The sequence below is a fragment of the Olea europaea genome, chromosome 22, assembly GCF_002742605.1.
Source record: "Olea europaea var. sylvestris chromosome 22, O_europaea_v1, whole genome shotgun sequence".
Lineage (NCBI taxonomy): Eukaryota > Viridiplantae > Streptophyta > Magnoliopsida > Lamiales > Oleaceae > Olea > Olea europaea.
The window spans coordinates 6199995-6222247 of record NC_036258.1 but is presented as its reverse complement, the minus strand read 5'-3'; the positions used below and the strand labels follow the sequence as shown (position 1 = coordinate 6222247).

Below are 22253 nucleotides of genomic sequence, written 5' to 3'. Positions count from 1 at the left end.
TTACTTGTTTATTGAATTTATTTCAATTAGTTATCTATTATTTCAATTCATTATTTTAATTATTTTATTAATATTTATTTAATTTATTTCAATTAGTTATTTATTTTTATTTAAATAAACAATATAGATAAATAATTAACATAATTCGTGAAATATTTAAATAAACAAATAAAGTATAAAATGAATAATTATATATTAAACAAATAATATGCATAAACAATTAAAGTATTATTTGATTTATTAAATTACTTATTAAATATTTTATTTAATATTTTATTTAAATATCTCATTAATTGCTTTAATTGGTTATGTATATTGTTTGTTTAATATTTAATTACTTATTTTAATAGTTTATTTCATTTTTATTTACTTCATTTAATTATTTATATTAATTTCTCATTTATTTTAATTGTTTATTGAATATTCAATTTTTTATTATATTTACTTCATTATTTATATTTTAAATAAAATGAAATAAAAAACAATTAATTATTTCACTCAAATAAACAATTTACATAATTCATGAAATATTTATAAACAATTAAATTCAATAGTAAAAAATAAAAAATGATTAAATATTTATTTAAATTCTTTATTGATATTTATTTAAATGCTTTGCAAATAATTAATTTGATCGATATTTTAATTTTCTAATTTAATTGCTTATTTTTATTATTTTGCGAATGTTTAAATATTTATTTAAATTCTTTATGTATATTACTTATTTAATATTTAATTATTTCGTTTAATTTTTTGACTAACACTTATTTTCATCATTTATTTTAATATTTTCATTGCTTATTTTAATTATTTTACTAACACGTAATTTAATTATTTATTTTTAATTAATGTTTAAATACTTTTTTTAATTCTTTATGCATATTGTTTATTTAATATTTAAAAATATATTTTAATTGCTTTGCAGAAATTTAATTTGATTGATAATTTAATTTTCTAATTTAATTGCTTATTTATTATTTTACAGATGTTTAAATATTTATTTAAGTTCTTTATGTATATTACTTATTTAATATTTAATTATTTCTTTTAATTTTTTTTTACTATTACTTAACATAAAATAAGTAATTAAAACTAAATTGGCAAATAATAAATATTTAGATAAATAATAAAACATTTATATTAAGCATTTCAAAAAAATAATTTTAAATACATAATATACATTAAAATTAAACAATTCAAATAATAATTAAATATTAGACAACACAATATAAGCAATTAAAATAAATAGTTAACTTCAAAAATTAAAGGAAATAAGTAAATAAGTAATTTAAAAAAAATTTCTAAACAAGAAAACTGTCGGCCCAGACGACTGGACCGTCTGGACGCCAGGCGGCCCAGTCAATCTGGGCCAGTCAACTGTGCCCAGACGACCCAGTATACTGGGTTGTCTGGGCATGCCTAAACGGCCCAGTTAGCTGGGCTAACCGTCTCCTTTGTGGAGATCGCCGGAAAACTCCATTTTCGACGATTTTCACTCCATTTTCCTTCTCCCAAACTATTATCCTTACCCAAAAATCATGCATTTTTCCAAAAATCAACACATATATACAAAATCATGTTTTTCTTCTTCCAAATATCAACATAAAAACATTAAATATGGATCGTCTATTTTCTCTTTTTTATCAGTGCTACAATATTTTTTCTCTTTCTTTACTATCTTCTCTTTCTTCTTTAAATAGTAAAGGTAAATTTGGATTTCTCTTGATTTTCAATATTTTAAACATTTTTGCTTTTTTTCTTTTTTTTTTAATTGGTCAAAGGCCTCTTTGAAAAAATGGCCGGGTCAACCGGCTATTGGCCACTATTTCCTCGTGTTTTGTAGAGGTGGAAGTGAGTAGGGCAACCCAGACCCGATTATAATTCTCAGGTCGACCTTGACTATGCCAGACCTGTTCGAACGGTTTTTATCCTGTTTGACAACCATTTGAAAACTCTTTATTCTACCCATTACATATTTACAAAATAAAATATTTCATGTTAAATATTTTACTTAAGTTTAAAATTGTTTCTTATTTTTTAATTGTACGTTCTCCTAAAAATCATTATTCAAAATATTGTAATATTTTGGAAGCCTTTAATTCTCAAACTTTCAATTTTTTGTATTCGGATCACTGGCCCCTTATAGAGCTTAATTTCAAGGCTTACTTCTCTATAAAGAACATCTTATATTTGAGGAATTTGTTGAAAATGTGCTGAATAATTTAACAAAATTTTCAACAGATTTTTTTTTTTTTTTGGAAAAATGAACTAAAAAATCGCATAAGACGTCATTTATTTCATATATCGTGGCGTTAAAGGAATTTCTTTTCCCACACACTCCAATTTGCATCTAATTTGTAACATTTAAATTTTCAAGCCTGCAAAGTACAGAGTTGTGCCAAATGTATGCTGAAATAGAAGAATTTGACCTTGGCCTAAATTCCATCAAATGAGAATATTCCATTTTTTGTTTGGAATGATATTTGATTCAGCCGGCTGATCTTCCACTTAACTCATTATTTGTTCATAGATAGTACATTACAAGAAAGATCATGGATATATAATACATAGATTGCTCCGAAATTTGATTGCAACTCCAGAAGAAAAAGTCACAGAATCAAAAGAAAGGAAGGCAATATTAGAGTGTCTGATAGAGAAAAGTATGAATAGAAGAGGAGAAGGCATGCATAGGAAGATATCTAATTCTGTCAAAGATAGGGATGAAGAGCTTTCCTTCTTCCGGGATATTCAGAAACGTGAAAAAGATGAAATTGCTAGTCTTCTTCAACCTGTTTCTAACGAGTTTGAGGTGAACGGTAAGATCCAAGAGCATGAAATATAAAGAGTAAGCATAACAATGAGTCTTGAGTAGAACTCACCCTTAAAACCGACTTGTAAAGGGATCTTTGGATACAATTAAAAAGGGTTCTTTGTCAAATATTTTTGGAGGACGAAATCAGTATTTTTGTAATACAATTTGATCTCTTTAGCTTGGTGCTTATTCATGTTTTTACCTGGATTTTTGCAGGAAACTATGGACTGCACAGAATGGAGTTTGGAAGAAAAGGGCCAACACTTGAATTTCTTGCTGAGAGTGGAAAAAATGATTATAACTGGTACTATTTGTTAACTATATATAGAATTGATCTCCTGTCCATGGTGAGTAAGATAAAAACTTCACACTTCTGATGTGACTGAAAGAATCGTAAGTATGATTCTTGGAATATATGGCCGTTGCAGATAATTATAAGTAAAGTTCTCTTGCCGCATCAGCAGTGGAAAACTTTATGTGCCCACAGTGGATAGGAGTTTAGATTTGTACCTATATAATAGTACTCTTTTTCTGTAGAGTTAGTAGTGGTAGATGTTTAATTCCATGTTTTGATGTTTGCAGGCTGAAAACACCACCAGCGACGCCTTTATTTCCGTCTCTTGAGATGGAAACAAATGCCCCAGAAATGGTAATTCAGCGTGATCTACCAATCATTCAGCCTCTTTCACGGGTTAGTCTCCAAACGTTAGTCACTTTCTAGTGATTAGAGATGTGAAGCGAGTTGAGCTATCAGAATGGAGGATCTCACATCATATTTTGCTATCAGAATGGAGGATCTCACATCATATTTTGCTATTTTTTCGAATTAACAAATTTATGAGATTTAAGGAAATATTACACGTTCAGTTTGCAGGCAATTCAGAGGAAGTGAAAGCCAACACCAACAAATCAACATATCCAAATCCAAAGCCAAAAATTCCACAAAGATATAAAACCCCGAATGGAAGGCCGACTATTCCGCCTACAGACAAGAAAAACGCGAAAAGCGCACCAGTTATAAACCAGAAAATGAACCAGTCCAATGTACTTCTATCGACTATTTCGTTAACTGACAAGAAAAACGTGAAAAGTGCACCCGTTCTAGACCAGAAAAAGAACCAGTCTCACACCGTTGTCACCGAAAAACTGAAAACAGGAACCACTCCAGTAAAATATGTCAGCCGCAGAGGAAGCCAGCCAAATTTTCTAACTTCAAACCTTTCAAAAAGCATGGGGATGGATTCAAATTCAATCTCAAACACCAAGCCTAAAAGTCGAGGTGTATCACCTTCTACGAGGCCAACAATACCATCCCAAATTTCAGGTGTTTCAGATGAAACTCCTCATAATTTAAGGACAGACCGATCAATATCAACAACTAGAGAAAGACCAGATATTCAAAATCGAGCCTTACCCCAGAAGCAAGATTCAAATCCAAAGGCCAGAAGACAATCCTGCTCTCCAAGTGTGACTCGGGGGCGTAAAGTGGACAATGATGGAAAAATTACTAATCAAACAGCTGCCAAACTTCATCAAGGAAATAAAGGCCAAGTGTTGGGAAGTAAGATGGTCGACAAATTTATGAATGCAAGAATGTCAAGTGCTGAAGAAAGACAAGCCAAAGTAAAGATGAATGGTTCTATCAATGAGAGTTCTGGTTTTGGAAGGCTGATGTCGAAGAGTTCATTGGATATGGCTCTTAAGCATATGGTGAGAATCCCATTTCTTGTCAGTCAAAATTTAGTCATTTCACCATCTAATCATTTCATGTATTGTTGAACCGCAGGAGTTTCAAAAAGACTTGACGAATTCTCGTAAAAATGGAGTTGTCACTGGAAGAAAACCCTGAACCATCAGAAACATATATCCAACTGTGCAAGTATGAAGCTATCAAAAGGCAAAAACGTGGAGTGCTACAAAAAGGGAAAAAGGCCTTCATAGAGAAAATTGCTCAATCAATATTGTGCAGATTTTCAATTATCTACATGTAAACATTGTCTTTTTTTCTCCCTTGCAATGTAATAATTATGTTATTAGCCGTGAAATATGATCAGATGCAAAATTTAAGTTGTGGAAATGTATGGAAGACAATTAACGCATTCAAATGCTTGTTGATTCGAATGAATACTAAAGATTCAATGTAGTAACAATACAAAACTAAGAACAAAATAAACTAACTCGTGTTTTTAAGCCAACTTATCATATTGTTTAGCAAAGGGATTCATGAAATAAACTAAGCCATGTTTTTAATGAAATTGATGAAATACGGAAACAGAACTAAAGATTTGGAAATGACGAGTCCATTTAAAGGTTGGGGATGAATTTTCTAGAGGCGCTAAAGGTCAGAACTAATGGTGCCAATTTTCACAAAAATAAAGAAAATTAAAGCCGATAGAATTATTTTAAAATGATGAAATATGTAAATAGAACTAGGGGTCCGTTTGATTGCAAATGTGGAAATGACAAACCAATTCAATGTATGTTGGAAAAAAAAACCCACCAAAACCATAGAAATTCGATTTCCATAGAATTGATCAAAAAAATGCTTTTAAGTGTTTGTACCTTGAAATTCAAACTTCATTTTTACTTTCGTATTAAACAGTTAAAATAGAAAACGAATTTCTCGGATATGACATTTTCCATGGAATTCGTTTCAATCAAACTCACCCTCAAGGTTTGGGAAAAGTCCATTTAAAGGTTGGGAGAATTTTCAATTGTCACTAAAGATCGGGGCTAACTGTTTAAATTTTCACAAAAATATGAAAAACTAAACTCCTACGCATGTGTACTTATCCCCCGTTTGGCCCCCCATTATTTTTTATTATAATCGGGAGAATAGTGTTTTCTGGAAAAATTGATGGTTGTAAAAAAAAAGAATGAAAAATTTTCGATTTACATGTAATATTATTTTATTGAGAATTGTATTGTTGAACATAGGAGAGAGAAAAATTTAATTTAATTTGATTAGATTTAATGAGGGCCAAACAGGGGCTTAAAACAATTTTAAAACTTTAATCATTATACAACTAGAGTATCTCCAAGTGACTCTTTAAATATAAAATAATCTTTATTTTAAAAATTAATGCTTAATAATAATCTACTAATCTCCAAGAAGCTTTCTATTTTAATTTTTTAAATCTTTACTCATAATGACCAATGATTGCATTTAATAAGTATTTTAGTATTCCACAAGTAATTGGCCATTGACACATAAAAATTTTTATAAATAAAATATGAGGATAAATCATTTTCTGAAATGCTACTACGATCAATACAAGACTCATATTTGAGATTCATAAATTGCATTGTTTTTGCTTTTTAGTTAGCTTTATGTGAGCATTTGAACCATCCAAAAAGAAGTTGTATTTCATTCATTTTCTACATATATTTCATATTATGGTCTCAACTCTCCAACCATCAAATCCGACCCTTCAAGTAGCCAACTACCTCGAGCATGTCACCTCTAGTCACTTAGTGTCCATCCAAATTTGCACAATCTAGTGTTTATCGGTTGTGGAGGGCTCGTTCTCCATCCCCTTCCTTAAACTCCGTTTCGCATTTTTCATAGAGAAATTTCTAATTAAAGATAGAACAAAACTCATTTTTCTATCATATCTATGGGATGCCTTGGTTAAGGTTGAAGAAGCAATGACACTCGATCATTATCAAACTAAATGCAATATGTTTTCGTCCATGAAAATCCCACCAAAGCACCTTCAGCTTCTAATAGTCTAGATAGAAATAAGCGATTGATAAGTGGATATTATTTGTGAGTTTTCATGAGATATGTGGACACAAGTGATTTGACTGATTATAAACGAGTGAATTACTCAAATGGTCACTGAACTTTGTAAAAGGTTTTTACGGGGTTACTGAACTTTAAAAGTCATCCAATTCAAAACCGAACTTTGCTAAAGATTTTCGCAGGGTCACTACTTTGAAAATCATCACATTCATCAATGAACTTTACAAAAAGTTTCCACGAATCACTGAACTTTGCTAAAGGCTTCCTAGGGATCACTAATTACTGAACTTTAAAAATCACCAAATTCATCACTGAACTTTGCAAAATTTTTCCACAGGGTCACTTAGAGATGTCAACAAGCCGAGTCGAGTCAACTCGTGAGTCGAAACTCAAAGTTCAAGCTTGGCTCGAGTAAAATCAAATGGGCTTTTTTCGAGCTTGAGCTGAGCGAAAGCTCAACCAAAAAAAGAGGCTCGACCTAAGCTTTCGGGTCGGACCTTAGCGAATAGAGCCGGGCTAGATCGATTTGTTCTCTCTCCCTTTTTTTTTTTAATTGACACTTCTACCTTAAGAAAGGTAGCAACTAGCTGTCATTTTCTTTTCTTTGTTTTCTTCTCTCTCTTTTTTTAAGGCCCGAGTCCAAGCTGGGGAGCTGCACGGGCCGACTCGAGCTAGGTCTGGAACCTCAAAATGGAGCTTGACCCAAGCCTTGGCTTGATTCCATCGAGCCTCGAGCCAAGCTGGCTAGGGCTTTTTTCATGCCGAGCTATGGACGTTCCGAGCCAACAAGCCCAATTGACATTTCTAGGGTTATTGAATTTTAAAAATCACCACATTCATCACTGAACTTTACAAAAGGTTTCCACAATGTCACTGAACTTTGCAAAATGTTTTCCAATGATCACTAACTTACAAAGTTCATTGATCCCATGGAAATCTTTTACAAAATTTAGTAATGAATTTTGTGATTTTTAAAGTTTGGTAATCCAATGAAAATCTTTTACAAAATTTAGTGACCATTTGGATAATTCCCTCGATAATAAACATAAACACGTGCGGGACAAGGGAGTGAGGATTTTTTGGTAATGTAATATTGAACAAGTTTGAGGGGCAGAATTGAGAAATAAAAATCCAAAATTCCTAGGGTTTTTATTCTCAACAGTCGTAAATGGATATCTGTTAACTTTCAGCGCCAATCATTTAGGATTCACACCGTGCCTACCTTTCTTCATTATCATCCATTTCTTCCAAACTGCGTCTTGAAAATGGTACTCTCCTTCTTATGTTTGAGTGTGTGTTTCTAATTCGATTCGCGGATTTTTCAATTTTAGTTTTTATTTAATGATGTGTAAATGCTATGTTAATTTTTGTGCACCGTTCGTGTCATAATTTTTGTTTCTGAAACCATATTTTAATTTTGAGTTTTTAAACATGAAATCTAGGTCACTGTTTATTCGTGAATGCACATGTTTAGGTCTGTATTGAAATGTAATTTTTTTTTTTTGCAGGATTTTCTTATACAGTAATATAGTAATTTATTGAAGTGCTGTGATTTTATATCTATCTAGGCATGTGAAAGAATAGTGATTTGTTAAGGGGATGAACCTGCACGATTAAGTGAAATTTTTCTTGATTGCTCTGGAGCTTTTGAAATTTAAATCAGTTTTTTATATTATTTGAGAGCTTCGTTTAATGGTAATTATATTTTGAATTTGAAATAAAGTATATATTGGGATTATGGTGCAAAAATTTAGTATTTTGGTTGGCATCCGTACATATGTTGCGCCATTTATCTGGTTGCTTTCAATTCGCTCTGGTGATGTGTTGCCTATCTTATCTCTTGAAGGAAATTAACTATGAAAATGAATTATAAGAAGTTAACTCATGTTCGCATTTATTTTTGCTGATGCGTTTGTTTTTTTATGTGATGCACAGCCAAAGCAGATTCATGAGATCAAGGACTTCCTTCTAACTGCCAGGAGGAAAGATGCACGTTCCGTGAAGATCAAAAAGAGCAAAGATGTTGTGAAGTTTAAGGTTCGGTGCTCCAAGTATCTCTACACCCTCTGTGTCTTTGATCCCGAGAAGGCTGACAAATTGAAGCAATCCCTTCCTCCAGGTCTGTTGTAGACTAAAACCTGTTTAACTTTGATGCTAGGTAAAAACGATTGAAGAGTTAATTGAAATGCTACACTACATTTCTACACTTGCTACTGGGAGTCTAGAATATAATTTGTAATTAGAGACCTGATTAGATTTGCAAACTATGCCCCAGTTTGGACTCGATTGAAATGAGATTTTGGGGTAAAATATGTTTTGGAGTAGTGATTTTTTGGAGAGTTAATTGTTCCAATGATCACTAAACTTAGGTCTATGCCTTTGATTGGTCACTGAAGTTTAAGATGTCGAGTTTTGGTCACTGAACTTAGGTCAATGTCGTTGATTGTTCACTGAACTTAGGTTCATGTCTTCGTTTACTCACTGAAGCTTAAAATGTCGAGTTTTGGTCACTAAATTTTGAAAAATGGTGTTCATTACTCACTGAACTTTGGAACATGTAGTACGTTACTCACTAGCATGATTGTTGAATTTTGAAAATATCGAGTTTACAGTGAGTAATGTTCAGCATTTTTCAAAATTCAGTGAGTAATGTACAACATTTTTCGAAGTTCAGTACCAAAATTAGACATTTTAAATTTCAGTGAGCAATTGAAGACATGGATCTAAGTTCGATCAAAACTCGATATTTTAAATTTCAGTGGCCAATCAAAGATATGGACCTAAGTTCAGTGACCATTGTAACAATGAACTCTTTTTTGGAGAATGCGTAGTTAAAAAATAAAGTAAAGTTTTGGATTTACGCGTAACATTATTTTACAGGAGAATGTGTAATTGAAAATGAGTTTTGAAAAAATGTATTTTTGGAAAAATGGAGTTCCCTATTCTATATAACAGTCCTAGCACTGTTTGAGCCACATTATTTTCTTTAGAATGCATTTTTGAATAGTGTATTGATGAGAAATGTGTGGTTAAAAAATAAAGAAAAGTTTTGAATTTTCGTATAATATTATTTTATTGAAGAATGTGTGGTTGAAATGATGTCAAATCACTGTTTAAGAATGTATTTTTTTGAAAAAATGTGGCTCGAACATTGCTAATCTCCTACCCTCGGTGGGTAAGATAAAAACTTCACACCGCTAACATGGCTTGGGCAGGAGATCGATTCTATTCTATATTGTCCTGACTTTTCTTTGTTGTTGTCATCCTGCCTGAAGAAAAGCTAAAAATTGATCGATATGTGCTCGTGTTGAGTTTAAATTCAAAATTCAAATGCTGAAAGTGTGTATTACTTTTAATTTTGGAGCTCTTAGCCTTTGCCAATCGGGATTTTGTTTAATTGGGTCTGTCTGGGAGCAAGTCGTGTGCTCTATAAACAAGAGTGGATAGCTTAGTTTGTGAGTGGTCAATCATTCCATTGAGATACGGATTTTTTTTGTGTATTTTTCTCTTCATGGATTAACTTTAATGTTCATTTAATTTGTTTCGCAGGTTTGAGCGTACAAGACCTTTGAGTCGGAAAACTTCGTCTTAAGAGGATAATAGCGTCGAGAAGGAACATTTTGCTTGATCTTTGAGATTAGTTGAAAGACTTTTCTGAACTTACTGAGTTAAATCGTCTTCTATTCCTTGAAGTTTGACGAGCTCTCAGTTTCTCGGCATTTTATATCTGATTGTTTTTAGGCTTTTATGTTTGCCATTTTATACTTGGGACCTGTTTGATTGCCACATTTTTCATTGGAACATTTTCCATTTTCCATCAAAATGTAGTGTTTGATTGTAATATTTTCAAGGGAATTCCATTTCCACCTTTTCCCCCACACAAACAACTGTAAAAAAATTTGTACCTTTAATTGACAATTTTCGTGAAAAACAAGACCAAATGAAAACGAAAAGATTCAAAATTTTAACATTTTTCAAATAGAAAATTATATTAATCAAACACATTTAATTGACAATTTTTAGGAGGCTAATGCCTTTCGTACAGGGTCCTGGACGTCCAGGACATGTATTTAAAGCATCTCTCTTTTCAAGAAAACAAGTTTTGGGCAATTCAATTTCGTTCAGATCCTGCACTTGAAGCATCTCTCTTTTCAAGAAAATAAGTTCTGGACAATTCAATTCTTTGAAATTCGTTTTCTTTCCACTCAAATTTTATCCTTGCAATCAACGGATCCTTAATTTCATTTTTCAAATACTAGGGAGAGATGATTTACCGACACTAATGTTTGGTGCAAATTAAGACATGGCAAAAACCCCAAATTAATAAATATTATGAGTTCAATCTCAATTTGACCAAACTCGAAATTCCAGAACTCACTTTGTTCAAATCCTTCTTGATGTAGAGATGTCACCATCCATCTATTTAGCTAGGGACAATATAGGGTGAGACTGAGAATTAAAATGTTGTCAGTTCTTGTTCCCTGATCTGTTGGGGCACATTCTACGATTTACCTCCCTCACAAAACTTTAGGGGCGGGATCGTGGGGGCTTTCAAGATTGAAGTTCAACCTTTTTTTTTTTTTTTTTTTTGAGAATTAAAATGTTGTCACTTACCCTGTTTACTTCAGTGGTGGTAATGTGGGCTCAACTCGGCCGTTGAAGACTCAAGCTCAGCGTGTCTAAGTTCTAGACTCTACTTGGCTCTTTGCTTGTAGAATTCACGAGCAGAACCAAGTTGACTGCTAGCTGGCTCCTTTAAAAAAAAAAAAAAAAAACACACACACACACACACACACAAAATTTACCAAGTAATCTCAGAAACAAGCCATTTTTCTTGACAAAAGGAAGTCTGTCGAAAAACGAGTCGGTCCACAGTGATGCTATCCATTTGTGGATATGTATATATTGAAAAGCGTCATCATGTTGAGATAATGTTCCCCCAAAACAGTACTGGTAGTTGATATTAAGGTCGTGCGAGATATTTGCGTCCTCACTTCGTACCCCATCAATAGTTTTATGAGATATTTTGTTGGAAAATAATATATTAAGTTAATATATTCAAGTTCAATGAAATTGTAACAGCAATTCTTAGATTTCATATCTAGTCGGGGCGAAGCATGCTCCAAATCGAGTTCCCTATACACAAACTAGACCAGGGACGGATTTAATTTTTTTTCCCTCGTATTAGCCTGGCTTGAAATTTTTTTAGCTCGATCTTGAATTCAAACCTGGATCCGTCCCTGATTACTAGACTAAAGAGGTTGTCACCTTGAAAGGCGTGTCGAAGATAATATCAGTTGTATTTGAATGCCAATCTCGATAAAGAAACACTCTGGGCGATCATCTTTTGAGGTGGGATTATTCCCCTCACACTGCTACTGATTTAATTTGTATTTGAATTGGTTCAATTCCTTAATCAATTTCTCGTTATAAATTCATTCATGGCTATTGTAACATTATTTGTGTTAAATACAAAAGTAACTATGAATTTAAAACCTCCCTCATCCTAATACTATATCCTCCTTATGCTTCGCACAAAATTTGAGAGTTCTTTTTTCACAGTTTCTCTCTTCTCTTTGTTTCAAGAGTTTAGTTCTTAATGCCTTAGATAATTTAGTTATTTGTGTTTAGCCTTGTGATAGAATTGTGGACATTCTTAGTTCACTTAAAGTAGTAACGAGGTGTTGGTGAACTACTTTCGATCGTTGCATCTTGAGAGAGACACCATCAGTCATCTTGCAACACAACGGGAGTAAATCTGTTTTAAGAAAAATGTGTATAGCTTAGGCCTCGGTTCCTTTCAATACCACTACTACCTTAACAACCATTTCCTCTAATTTTATTGTTACTTTGTTTATTGCAATGTTTTATTCCATTATTTAATTTATACAATTCCATTAGTATTTCTAATTTCTCCTTTATATTTTTCCTAACATATTTTACTAAGATTTGGCTACTGCATATTAGTCGGGTTAAGATGATAGCACTGTTGTAATCAGTGGAGAGATCGCTCTCGTATACTAGTTTTTATCTTTACATACAATGGTAGTTTTCCATGTAATATTAGTTGACCACAGAATTGAAGTGTAATTCTTGCAGACATTTTAAAATCTTTTAACTGATGCAGGTATCATCTTGATTGATTGTTCCACATTTTCTTGATCATGACCATTTGGCATAGGCATGAATTCTTAATCACAATATGATGATGCTAGATTCTCTACTAAAGGGGTGGCAAAGTTTGTAATCAGCAGTTTGAGGAAGGCAATGACATCAAGAGTGCAAGGAATCGATCAATGCCTTTGGACTCAATTTTATGGGATTGTTAACCTTTAAAAGAGAAGAAATTTCTTGACTTTGTTTGATAGCTCTTGCAGCTTTATGTGCCTACCAAGTTTGATTGGGGATTCTGGTTTGAACAGTAGTTATTGGAATTAATGGGTACATAACAATGAAAAAGTGTGAAATAGAAGTCTTCAATAGGTGTGACGATTAATATGACTCTTTAAGTGCATAGTTAAAAAGTCATGATCTTTTGATAGAGTACAATAAATCACACCATTAAATCATGAACCAATCTAAAATGGTGTGATCTAATGGTTAAAATTAATTTGCGGTCAATTATGCGATCATTTGAAAAGAGAAATTGAAATTTATAAAAGGATTACGTGGTACAATTAGGACAAATAAGCCTTTCTAGAATAAATATTCAACCGCATGTGAACCTTCAGGTATTGTTTTATTCAATATTTGTTCAATTACTCTTTTACACATAATTCCATTTTCTTTACCCAAAATCAATTCTAAATAACTGATTTCTAATTCATTCTCTCTAAACATGTAAAAATAATTCTCAAATTGCATGTTCGATATTTAAGTATTCGATATTATCCGTCTAGAAGAGTACAATCAAGCATTAATTCATTTGGCAAAATTAATATCATGCTATATTAATTTAGAAGAATCAGAGTATCTTGAAAGATTGATGTCCATTTGATTATGTTAATTCCAATACAGTGGATTAATATATTTTTAAAGACTCGCAATCGCATACCTAACTCCATTTCATTTTCTTCTAGTATTTATATTTTTCTTAAATTTCTTATGCCGCAAATGATCAATCTACATCATGAGCTGTTATGATGAATTCCCCGTTTCGGAAGCTAAGGCAAGGTTCATTGCATGCTCATTGGAACATTATTCTATCAAGCCCCAAGTCCACTTGGGGTACTGGCCACTACATACTCTCACTTATGAGTTTGGCGTTGAAAAAAAAAAAAATGAAGTCAGTCAGTCATCCTCATTACTACTCTACTCAATTGCTTAACTTTTCTAAGACAAACTATAGACTAAAACTGGGAATGAGCCCCTTTAGAGTTTATATAATATGAAAACAAAGAGAGAGATCTCAAACAGAACACATTAGTCCTCATCCCAAGCCAGTGTATAAGTATTCAGATTATAAGCCTCAATAAATTTATATATTTTATTAATTAAAGTATGTTGAGCACACCAAATAACACAAGAAAAGTAACACCATTAAAATGGCATAACTTTGCACAACAGGTTTATCAGTAAATAAAGTCTGGTAACTGCAGCGGGAATCGTGCTACTTCAACCTTAAAGTGACCTCCTTTCGGATCTGCCAATCTGGGAAAAACCGAATGTCAAATTTTCAGAAAACAAAGGTATTGCAAAAAATGTCATTCTCATTTGTTTTAAGCCCAAGAATTCAAGCTATAACAGAAAGCACTGTAAGGCACGTTAAGAGAGAAAAATGTCTTACTCAAAACAATGAAAGAGAAAGAAAACACGAATTTATTTGAACTTTTGCAATTCACTATGTCAAATAAGGCATACCTTCCAGGGACAAAAGTAAACGATCCTTCAATGGATCCTAAAGATGATGGCAGAGGTGTGCAACTCTCATAGACAAATTCATCCTCTCCAGGATGTAGCAGTGGAAACTGCAGTTATGTCATTAAGATAGAGTAATGTAAGACTGAAAATGCAACATCATCAACTCAACAAATAGTCTTCGGAAGCTTGTGAAAGTAGTAATCCTTTTTTTGTTAAGTTCATATGGCTACATTCTCTGTCTTCACTATTATTCGTAACCAAAAACCACAAATGTAATATCTATAACACTCGATTCTACAAGAATTTTTATGAAAGCCTTAATTACACACCAAAAATTTGATGCATAAGGTATTTCACTAATACGATGTAATGCTGAGGAGGAATTAGCAACATTCTTGATAGACCATATATTGTGCTGGACGTGAGTACTTCAGACTTCACCCTTAGTGAATATCAAGGAGTCAGCACAAATTGAATGGAATGAAACAGCCAAATTAACTTGCTTCATGAAGCCCCTGTAAAAGCCTTGAAGCATATTCAAATATAATAATTTGCCACCGCCTTAAATTAGTTACTGGATCTTTTTTTAAATCAGGTCAAAGCAACATGAAAGCTAAGAATGAGCAAGCTGTTAAGAACCAGGACAGGAATGAGATTTCATCATCTTTTAGATATAGGCAGTATCCTTTGCGCCATTTACGCTATGTAACCCTCCAGATCAAATAGTTCCAAATTATGTAGTTAACTTAGTGTTTGTTCAATGAGTCTACTAAATAACTGCCAAACGTCTTAAGATATATAGAGTGATAGTTTTCCTACCTTTGACTGGGTCTTTTGATGTAGGACAGTGGAAGAGAGTACACAGGAATTGGGAGATGAAAAGAGAATAGAGAGTGAAAGTCTAATAATTGCTAATAGAATGCCAGAATTGTTATCAACAATTGACATATTGAGAAGTAGAAGTCCTAACAAGACTAGGGAACACACTCAAACTGCTAATAATTATTACAAGAAAATAAAATAAATATCTACACTTAAGCATCAAATAAATGCATAAAGTCACCCTACAAGATACTTCCCGAGGCGTCAGGTATTAATCTCCATCATTTCCCAGAGTGAAAAGAACTCCACTGTAGCCAGTTAGCTACAAATATGGGTCTAAAATATCAGGATCAATATGACAAACTTTTCATCGCTGTATAAGCATCATAAGTAATAGAACGATCTCTTCAGCGGAAAAGCAATTAACATTAACTACCAAATGAATAAATAAAATAATGGTTCTCCATGACATTTACAATAAATCAGTTGGCTATGAGAAAGCAGGAACACGAGGAACCAAGGAAAATGATGTCATGCACAAATAAATGAAGGTAAATAGAGGCTTGAGTGTACCTCGGTAAAGGAATAAATTTGCAACATTAAAAATTGGACTTAAGTTTAAGAAAGATGGCAAGTCAAGAAAATCTATATCGGAAACAACCCTTATAAGTATAGGGCATAAGCAAAGTGATTGAGCATGAAGTTTCTTGATAACACTTAAGGTAATAATAAGGGAAAATTTCATTTTCAACAAAATCTGAAATTTTCCAACAAAATCATGACTTCTAATAGTTTTAAGTAACCCTGGGACAAAATTCTATGCTAAGATGACGCCCTAACAGAGACAATATAAGCAATGTTACTTTCAAATGAAGGCCAAGGCTGTGGTCTTATACCTACCAAAATGCTTAAATAGACCACAGACATGTGCTAGGAAATATCTAAGCCTTAGAAGAACGAAAACAAACACAACACAGACACGCAAGCACATAATTATTAAAAAAAAATAATTAAAAAAAATAAAAAAATTGGACACAAATATGTCAATTAACATAATATTAAAATATTTTTTACTTCATTTTTAATTTAACATTTTATACTTTTGAGGAAGATGAAAAATGGAGAACTGAAGGATTTAGGTTCCATGGCAGAAGGAAGAGAAGCTGTAAAAATGGAAAAATGCATAAATTTCGATTTTCAAACATTCTGATTGTTTTTATTTTCAATGGCTGGGCAGTCAAGTAACTCTTGAGCTGTAGCATCTTTTAAATAATTTAGCAAAAATTATTAATCTCAGTATCTCATGATGAAAATCTAAGCTAGACTTGAGGTAAAGTGAAAACCTTCCTTGGCTGTAAAGACATATTGCGACACAGTTCCCTTTGCTCACAAACCCAAAGTGCCTTAAAGAGAAAAGCTGAATCCTATTCTGCATGAATTCCCCGAAATGGAGTTGGCAACAAGCTTGCTTGTGGGAAGTACGTTAAGTAGGTTTGTATTGCCTTACTTCCAAGGGCATACTCATTGGCATTGTCTAAAAAAAAAGGTTTTCATACCAGTATTGTATAGATACAGTAGCCCTAACAGAATATTAGCAATATCCATATATAGGACATCACGGTAAATGTTATCCGAATAAGGTCCAAGTTAACTGGAACACGTGTTTCTCAGTAACATGCTTACAAGTGCAATTATACCATTTAGTTGTTCTAGGAACAGTATACATTGATCTATCAATAGACCTAGCTAGACAAGACTGTCGAATATCAACACACAAGTGCATGCCTGCCTCAGATTAAGAACATCATTGTTCTTCATTTTCATATTCATAATCTCAGCTTGCAACCATTTATAAATCTAGAAATAGTGAGATTAGGAGTTTTATGATTGTTACATCAGAAAATTAGCTCCATGAAGTGAGCATTTTACTCACAAATAGTGGAAGTACCTTGTCTACGGTTTAAAAATTGATCCAACTATTAATCTTTGATAGGTTGGTGCATATTTCTCTTCCACTCTAAGCAAATTAAAAATGATTTAAAATGACTATATTACTCTATCTTATCCTTGAAAATGTAGATTCGGCATTCTCGTCAATTAAAGTTCATCCTTCAGTTCCACAGGAATAAATGAACGGCATACCTTCACATATATGAATCAAATCAAATGTCTTAATCAGAATTCAGCAAGTCAAGAGTTTAGTCAGTCTAAGAGTTCAAATCAATTCATTCAAGAGTAACAGCTAAGATAACCAAGTGAAAATGTTGAAAGTTATAATAAAAAAGTCCTACCCTTCCTATCACGGCTTCTCCATTGACATTTGATACTACAGCATCATTAGCACGTATGGTCCAGTGTCTCCGATACAACTGGCAAGAACTGAACATCATTCCTTCGATGACACATCCACCAGGGGAAAGAGACATGCGGATAGAATAAGCAAACAAAAACTTCTCTGATTCATCGCGAAGGTTACTGAACTCAGGTACAAATACAGCAGAAGCATGGACCTGAAGTTCATATCTCAATTGTCAAAAGGTAAAGGTAACAAAAATGTCCTGGAAATGAGAAAGGAGTAAATTCTGGGTAACAACAGAATTCTTTGTGGAATAGAACATTTATACAGCAATCTCAAAGGAGGCAGCAGAACCATGATCACAAATTGAAACAGGACAGCATATGATATTACAGTGTCATTTAGTAATTTCATTCAGTTTCTTGTATCATTAAAAGATCAAATGCTACTAAAGACTCTTTTGAAGAACGGGGAAAAGGATTTCTTTTAGAATGCCTTGAATGAGAAAACTGACTCTTACAAGTTATGAGGAATAATAGAATTGAATTCCAAGATTTATTTAAACCTTTAAAATTTGATAAGTTGAATGCAGGCCACAGAAAACATAAATTACAGTTACAACATTTCTGTTCGGGAGATATACTGCCTCATGTGCACTATAGCACTGAACCATATGCAACATTTTGTGAACATAGTCATAATATTAGTTAATTTATGACGGCAAATTGGCAATAAGAACAAAGTAACTGAACCCCAACAATAAGCAGAAGTTCTACCAGCAAAATAGAAGACATAACAATATTTTATATATATATTTTAAAAAGGCTTTACTATGCAAGCTACTGATACATCACCAATAGAAATGTACTACATCCTTCACAAACATATTACAAGTCAGTAAGCCACATAGAAACGAGCTAAGATAAAGAACCCAAAGAAAAACCATTGCATATTGAATACGTAATCAACTTTCTGGGGGTAGACATTTGGCGAAATGCTAAGGGTTAAGTTAAAAAAGCAAATTGAGAAAAATAAAAAAAAAGGGAGAGCGAGAGAGAGAGATCAGCTCAGTGATTGACTTCTGTTAGAAAAACATGGGACTCAGATAAGAAACGAGGATCTTGCTTCAACAAAGGGTTCAGAATTGTATGTCACTAGGTGGCCACTTGGTTAGCCAATAGAATAACCTGGAAAAGAACACCACCATCATCTGAGAATTTGCTTAAGGAAATTTCTGGTTTCTCTTATATTGAGAATTTTGCTCTTGGACCTTGTAAGCACCTTTGAGAATTAGATACCTCAAAAGACTGCACGAACATTTCCAATTTACAGTAGCAACTAGAATCATAAAATCAAGCCCCATGGCACAAGAACATAAAATCAAGTAGCACTTCGTTAAATCTCTCCCTCACAACACTAGCAGTGCTAATCAACAATATAACAAATAAGATGGGGAAAAGGGTAGTTAGAATGGTTCAAAAACAGTGATTACCTTAACGCCATTTGTTATAGCGGAGGAACATAGGGGAGGTTGCTCTGGAAACAGATTGATGCTTCTGATCTTTCGTTCTTGGCGAACCTTAATAGTGCCATCGTGCAAGCGACGACCATGTTCTTCTAGCCATAATAGCATGGCATCCTGTTGTTCACTACCTTTTGATTCATGCACTGAACTTATCAATGTATCTGGCACACAAGGAAGCATTTCTCCATCAACAGCAAGATTCCTTGTACCAACAAAAAGTTGACCAGTGCGACAGTTCAGGAAGAAAATCTTTTCACTGTAGGTAGCAGAAGCTGCAACAACGATATACTCAGATCTGTTGCTGAATCCCATGTGATGCATAATACCCTTGGTGTCAAGTATCACCTGACTTAAGGGCAACAGGAACACATTTACCAGATGATCATATAAAGAGTAGCCCCCCATAATACCCAACAAAGTTGAAGGGAAGCTTCCACTGAACTCTTCATTTGGTAGTTCTTGACCATCACAAAAACGATAGAGAAGCCTCGTAGGAAGAGGCAGTTTTACTTTCATAGAATTCTCAAACTCAGTGATCTCAGCTTCGGATGCACCCTCACGCAGGGTGGGCAAAACCTCTGGAAAGTTCACTGCTAACCAGCTTTTGAGTCTGCTCCAACATTGTTTAGCTCGTATAACCAGTGGCCACGGATACGTAGAAAATGCTTGTCGCCATGCTTTATAAGCTGCCTGTCAAGGAAAACTGCAGTCAGATCCAATAGAATATCAAAAGGACACAATATCATTGCTTACACAAAACTTTTAAATAAAATGTAAAAAAATATTTGCATAGAAATGAAAGCAAGTGACCCATCTCAGTAAATTCAGTTGGATTTTAAATAGGTATTATTCAAGAGCTAGTTGTTAATAATATAAACCCTTTGCCTCCAACTGTTTTATCAGGCTTTTGAGGATAATAATTGTGGGATAAAAGCTGGGTTAATTTTAGCAATGACCAGTGAAGTTTACACTAAATTTCACTTTACCAAACTTTAAATTGTTTAAACATTGAAAAGTGTATTCAGTTACACGCTGGGTTAATTTCTCGGAATTTCTTACGAATAACTTTGAACACTTCATAAATTTCTTACGAATTTCAATAGTCATACGTAAAATTAACTCGATAAAAATGATCCCTTTTTTCTATATCGAAAATCTCAATAAATTAAAACAAAGAAATAATTTCCTAACTTCAGCATCATCTGTACATGTATATATCTACCTTGAATGAAGGGGCCGGGTTGCCGTGGGGATCAAGAGGCGAAGAGAGCTCAAGATCAAAGAAACAGAATTTGGCCCAAAGGGAGTCGTCGGAGGCCCAAACGAGAAATCTCTTTCCGACGCAACTCACCGACGCAGCATCTGATGGACCCAATTTTGAGAGTATTGTGTGCATCGCCAGACCCCCAACGCTCTCCAATTCCATATTTTTTTCTTTTATTTTGATAAATTGTTTCTGATCAATTGCCGCCAGCAGATTTCGCAAGTTTGAGATAGTATTTTCGTCTTTCTTTCAGGGGACTTTTTTAAACAGAAGATACTTTCAATCAGTGGTAACTCAACTCAACTCTCAATTGTCTGTGTCTGATACTTGCCTTTTCTTGGGACTGTTGCTGAAACAGTAAAAATATTCTGCTCTAATCCTCTAAGTGGTATGGCATCTACCTAAAGAATTCTGTAATTTAATATATTAATGTGATAATTTGTTGTTATCTTATATATCAAATCACTAATTTATATATATATATATATATATATATATATATATATATATATTATGTAAGACGATTGCGATAGTAAATGGCTACAAATAATAATCGATTGTACCAAATGGATCTTTAACCTAGCCGATGCGATATAGTTTCGAGTTTCACTATTCACTTTACTGTTTTTGTTTATTATGTTGCATTTTAATTGCACTAAAGATTTTTTACTCTTTACTCAATCTTGCATATGTGTCTTTAACTTTTTTCTTTATATTCTTACCTTTAGTTAGCCACTAATTATCATGTTTTATCACTGATGACGATTTTGTCAATATATTTTATTATCATGCTTTGAAATGAGAAAAAAATCATTTATCGAACTTTCGTTTTTGTCTTTTTTTTTTATTTAATAATATAAGGAGCAAATAAATTGTTTTACACTCTCTTCATAGATTTTTTTTTTAAATTTTTTTATTGAAACCTAGTTGGGGACGATGTAAAAGATTAACAACTGAAATGCAACAAAAAGTCGAGGATATAAATATGATAAAGAGATGAGGTTGAGGGCTTTCAATACGATTAAAATCTGATACGACAAAATGTCAATATAATCGGGTAATTATATTTACACCACAATTTTTATTTCTTGCACCATATTTTAATTGCATTTAATATTCTTAATCTTTGTTCATTATAGCATTTATCCCCTTAATAATTTTGTATGTCATTCTTATTCTCAAATATTTCATTAGTTTACACGTTTTGTATTTAATAACAATTTTATGTCCAAAACATCCATTGTAATAGCCAAAACAACTTATTTTTCCATCATATTTTTAAAAATAAATAAATAGAAAGTGTGGAAAAAATATTTTTTCCTTATTTAAAACATGAATTTTTTTTTTTTTTATATAAATCATCAACAATCACAAAACGTACTAATTAATAACATGTTGAAAATAAGAAGTCGATGCAAAATAAATGTTATAATAAGCAAAGATTGAGGAGTACAACTACAAAAATGTGGTGTATAGTACAAAAATTGTGGTGGCAATATAACAAACCATATAATCCCTTAAAGTAAATGAATAATGCCACTTAGTCTTTAGTATCAGTAGTGTTAGAGCACCAGTTTAAATGTCATGCAAGTGATTAGACATTTTAAATGTAATTTATTTTTCTATTTTCAAGTTAATATATCAATTAATGACACTTGCACGACATATAAATTGGTGCTTAGAAACGGTAGTGTCAAATAGCATCAACTAGGTAAATTTAACCAAAGACAATTTTAAACTTAAATAAAAATAATTTTGTTTTGTTTTGTTTATTTTTTGGATTAAGATTGCGAAATGCAGTGATTAAATCATTTAACGGCATAACTTTATACTATTATTAGGCATATCCACCCAATTGGCTAAAAGCATATTTGTCAATACAACATGTTCTTCATCGATATACAATATATTCTACAACACTAGAAACCC

The 22253-nt window shown here is 32.7% G+C and overlaps 3 protein-coding genes across 4 annotated transcripts; 2 read left to right on the top strand and 1 right to left on the bottom strand.

Moving 5' to 3' along the window:
• Positions 1-1795: 1795 nt before the first annotated feature.
• LOC111371092 lies at positions 1796-4591 on the top strand. Its single transcript, XM_022993004.1, has 5 exons — positions 1796-1834; positions 2531-2816; positions 3029-3116; positions 3395-3503; positions 3680-4591. The coding sequence occupies exons 1-5, from the start codon at positions 1796-1798 to the stop codon at positions 4589-4591; spliced, it is 1434 nt and encodes a 477-aa protein (XP_022848772.1).
• Positions 4592-7679: 3088 nt separating this feature from the next.
• On the top strand, positions 7680-10421 carry LOC111371541 (60S ribosomal protein L38-like). Its single transcript, XM_022993585.1, has 3 exons — positions 7680-7825; positions 8493-8676; positions 10107-10421. Exons 1-3 carry the CDS (start codon positions 7823-7825, stop codon positions 10127-10129), a joined length of 210 nt encoding a protein of 69 aa, XP_022849353.1. The 5' UTR covers positions 7680-7822; the 3' UTR covers positions 10130-10421.
• A 3581-nt stretch (positions 10422-14002) lies between these two features.
• Positions 14003-20694, bottom strand: LOC111371540 (F-box protein SKIP16-like). Of its 2 annotated transcripts, XM_022993584.1 has the most exons (5): positions 20283-20573; positions 19028-19750; positions 17531-17749; positions 14418-14524; positions 14003-14207 (listed from the first exon to the last, which is right to left on the bottom strand). In XM_022993584.1, exons 1-5 carry the CDS (start codon positions 20484-20486, stop codon positions 14129-14131), a joined length of 1332 nt encoding a protein of 443 aa, XP_022849352.1. In that variant the 5' UTR covers positions 20487-20573; the 3' UTR covers positions 14003-14128. The 2 variants fall into 2 exon arrangements, with proteins under 2 accessions (XP_022849352.1, XP_022849351.1); XM_022993583.1 differs by lacking the exons at positions 14003-14207; positions 14418-14524 and adding an exon at positions 14546-15561 and having other exon boundaries at positions 20283-20694.
• Between the last annotated feature and the right edge of the window lie 1559 nt (positions 20695-22253).

Coding starts and splice junctions, on each gene's coding strand:
- LOC111371092 (XM_022993004.1), top strand. CDS start 1,796: ATGGCCGGGTCAACCGGCTATTGGCCACTATTTCCTCGT. Junction 1,835..2,530: donor ATTGGCCACTATTTCCTCGT/GTTTTGTAGAGG, acceptor ATTTGTTCATAG/ATAGTACATTACAAGAAAGA. Junction 3,117..3,394: donor GGAAAAAATGATTATAACTG/GTACTATTTGTT, acceptor TGATGTTTGCAG/GCTGAAAACACCACCAGCGA.
- LOC111371541 (XM_022993585.1), top strand. Junction 8,677..10,106: donor GAAGCAATCCCTTCCTCCAG/GTCTGTTGTAGA, acceptor TTTGTTTCGCAG/GTTTGAGCGTACAAGACCTT.
- LOC111371540 (XM_022993584.1), bottom strand. CDS start 20,486: ATGGAATTGGAGAGCGTTGGGGGTCTGGCGATGCACACAATACTCTCA. Junction 19,751..20,282: donor ACCCGGCCCCTTCATTCAAG/GTAGATATATAC, acceptor TTTCCTTGACAG/GCAGCTTATAAAGCATGGCG. Junction 17,750..19,027: donor CTATAACAAATGGCGTTAAG/GTAATCACTGTT, acceptor TATGAACTTCAG/GTCCATGCTTCTGCTGTATT.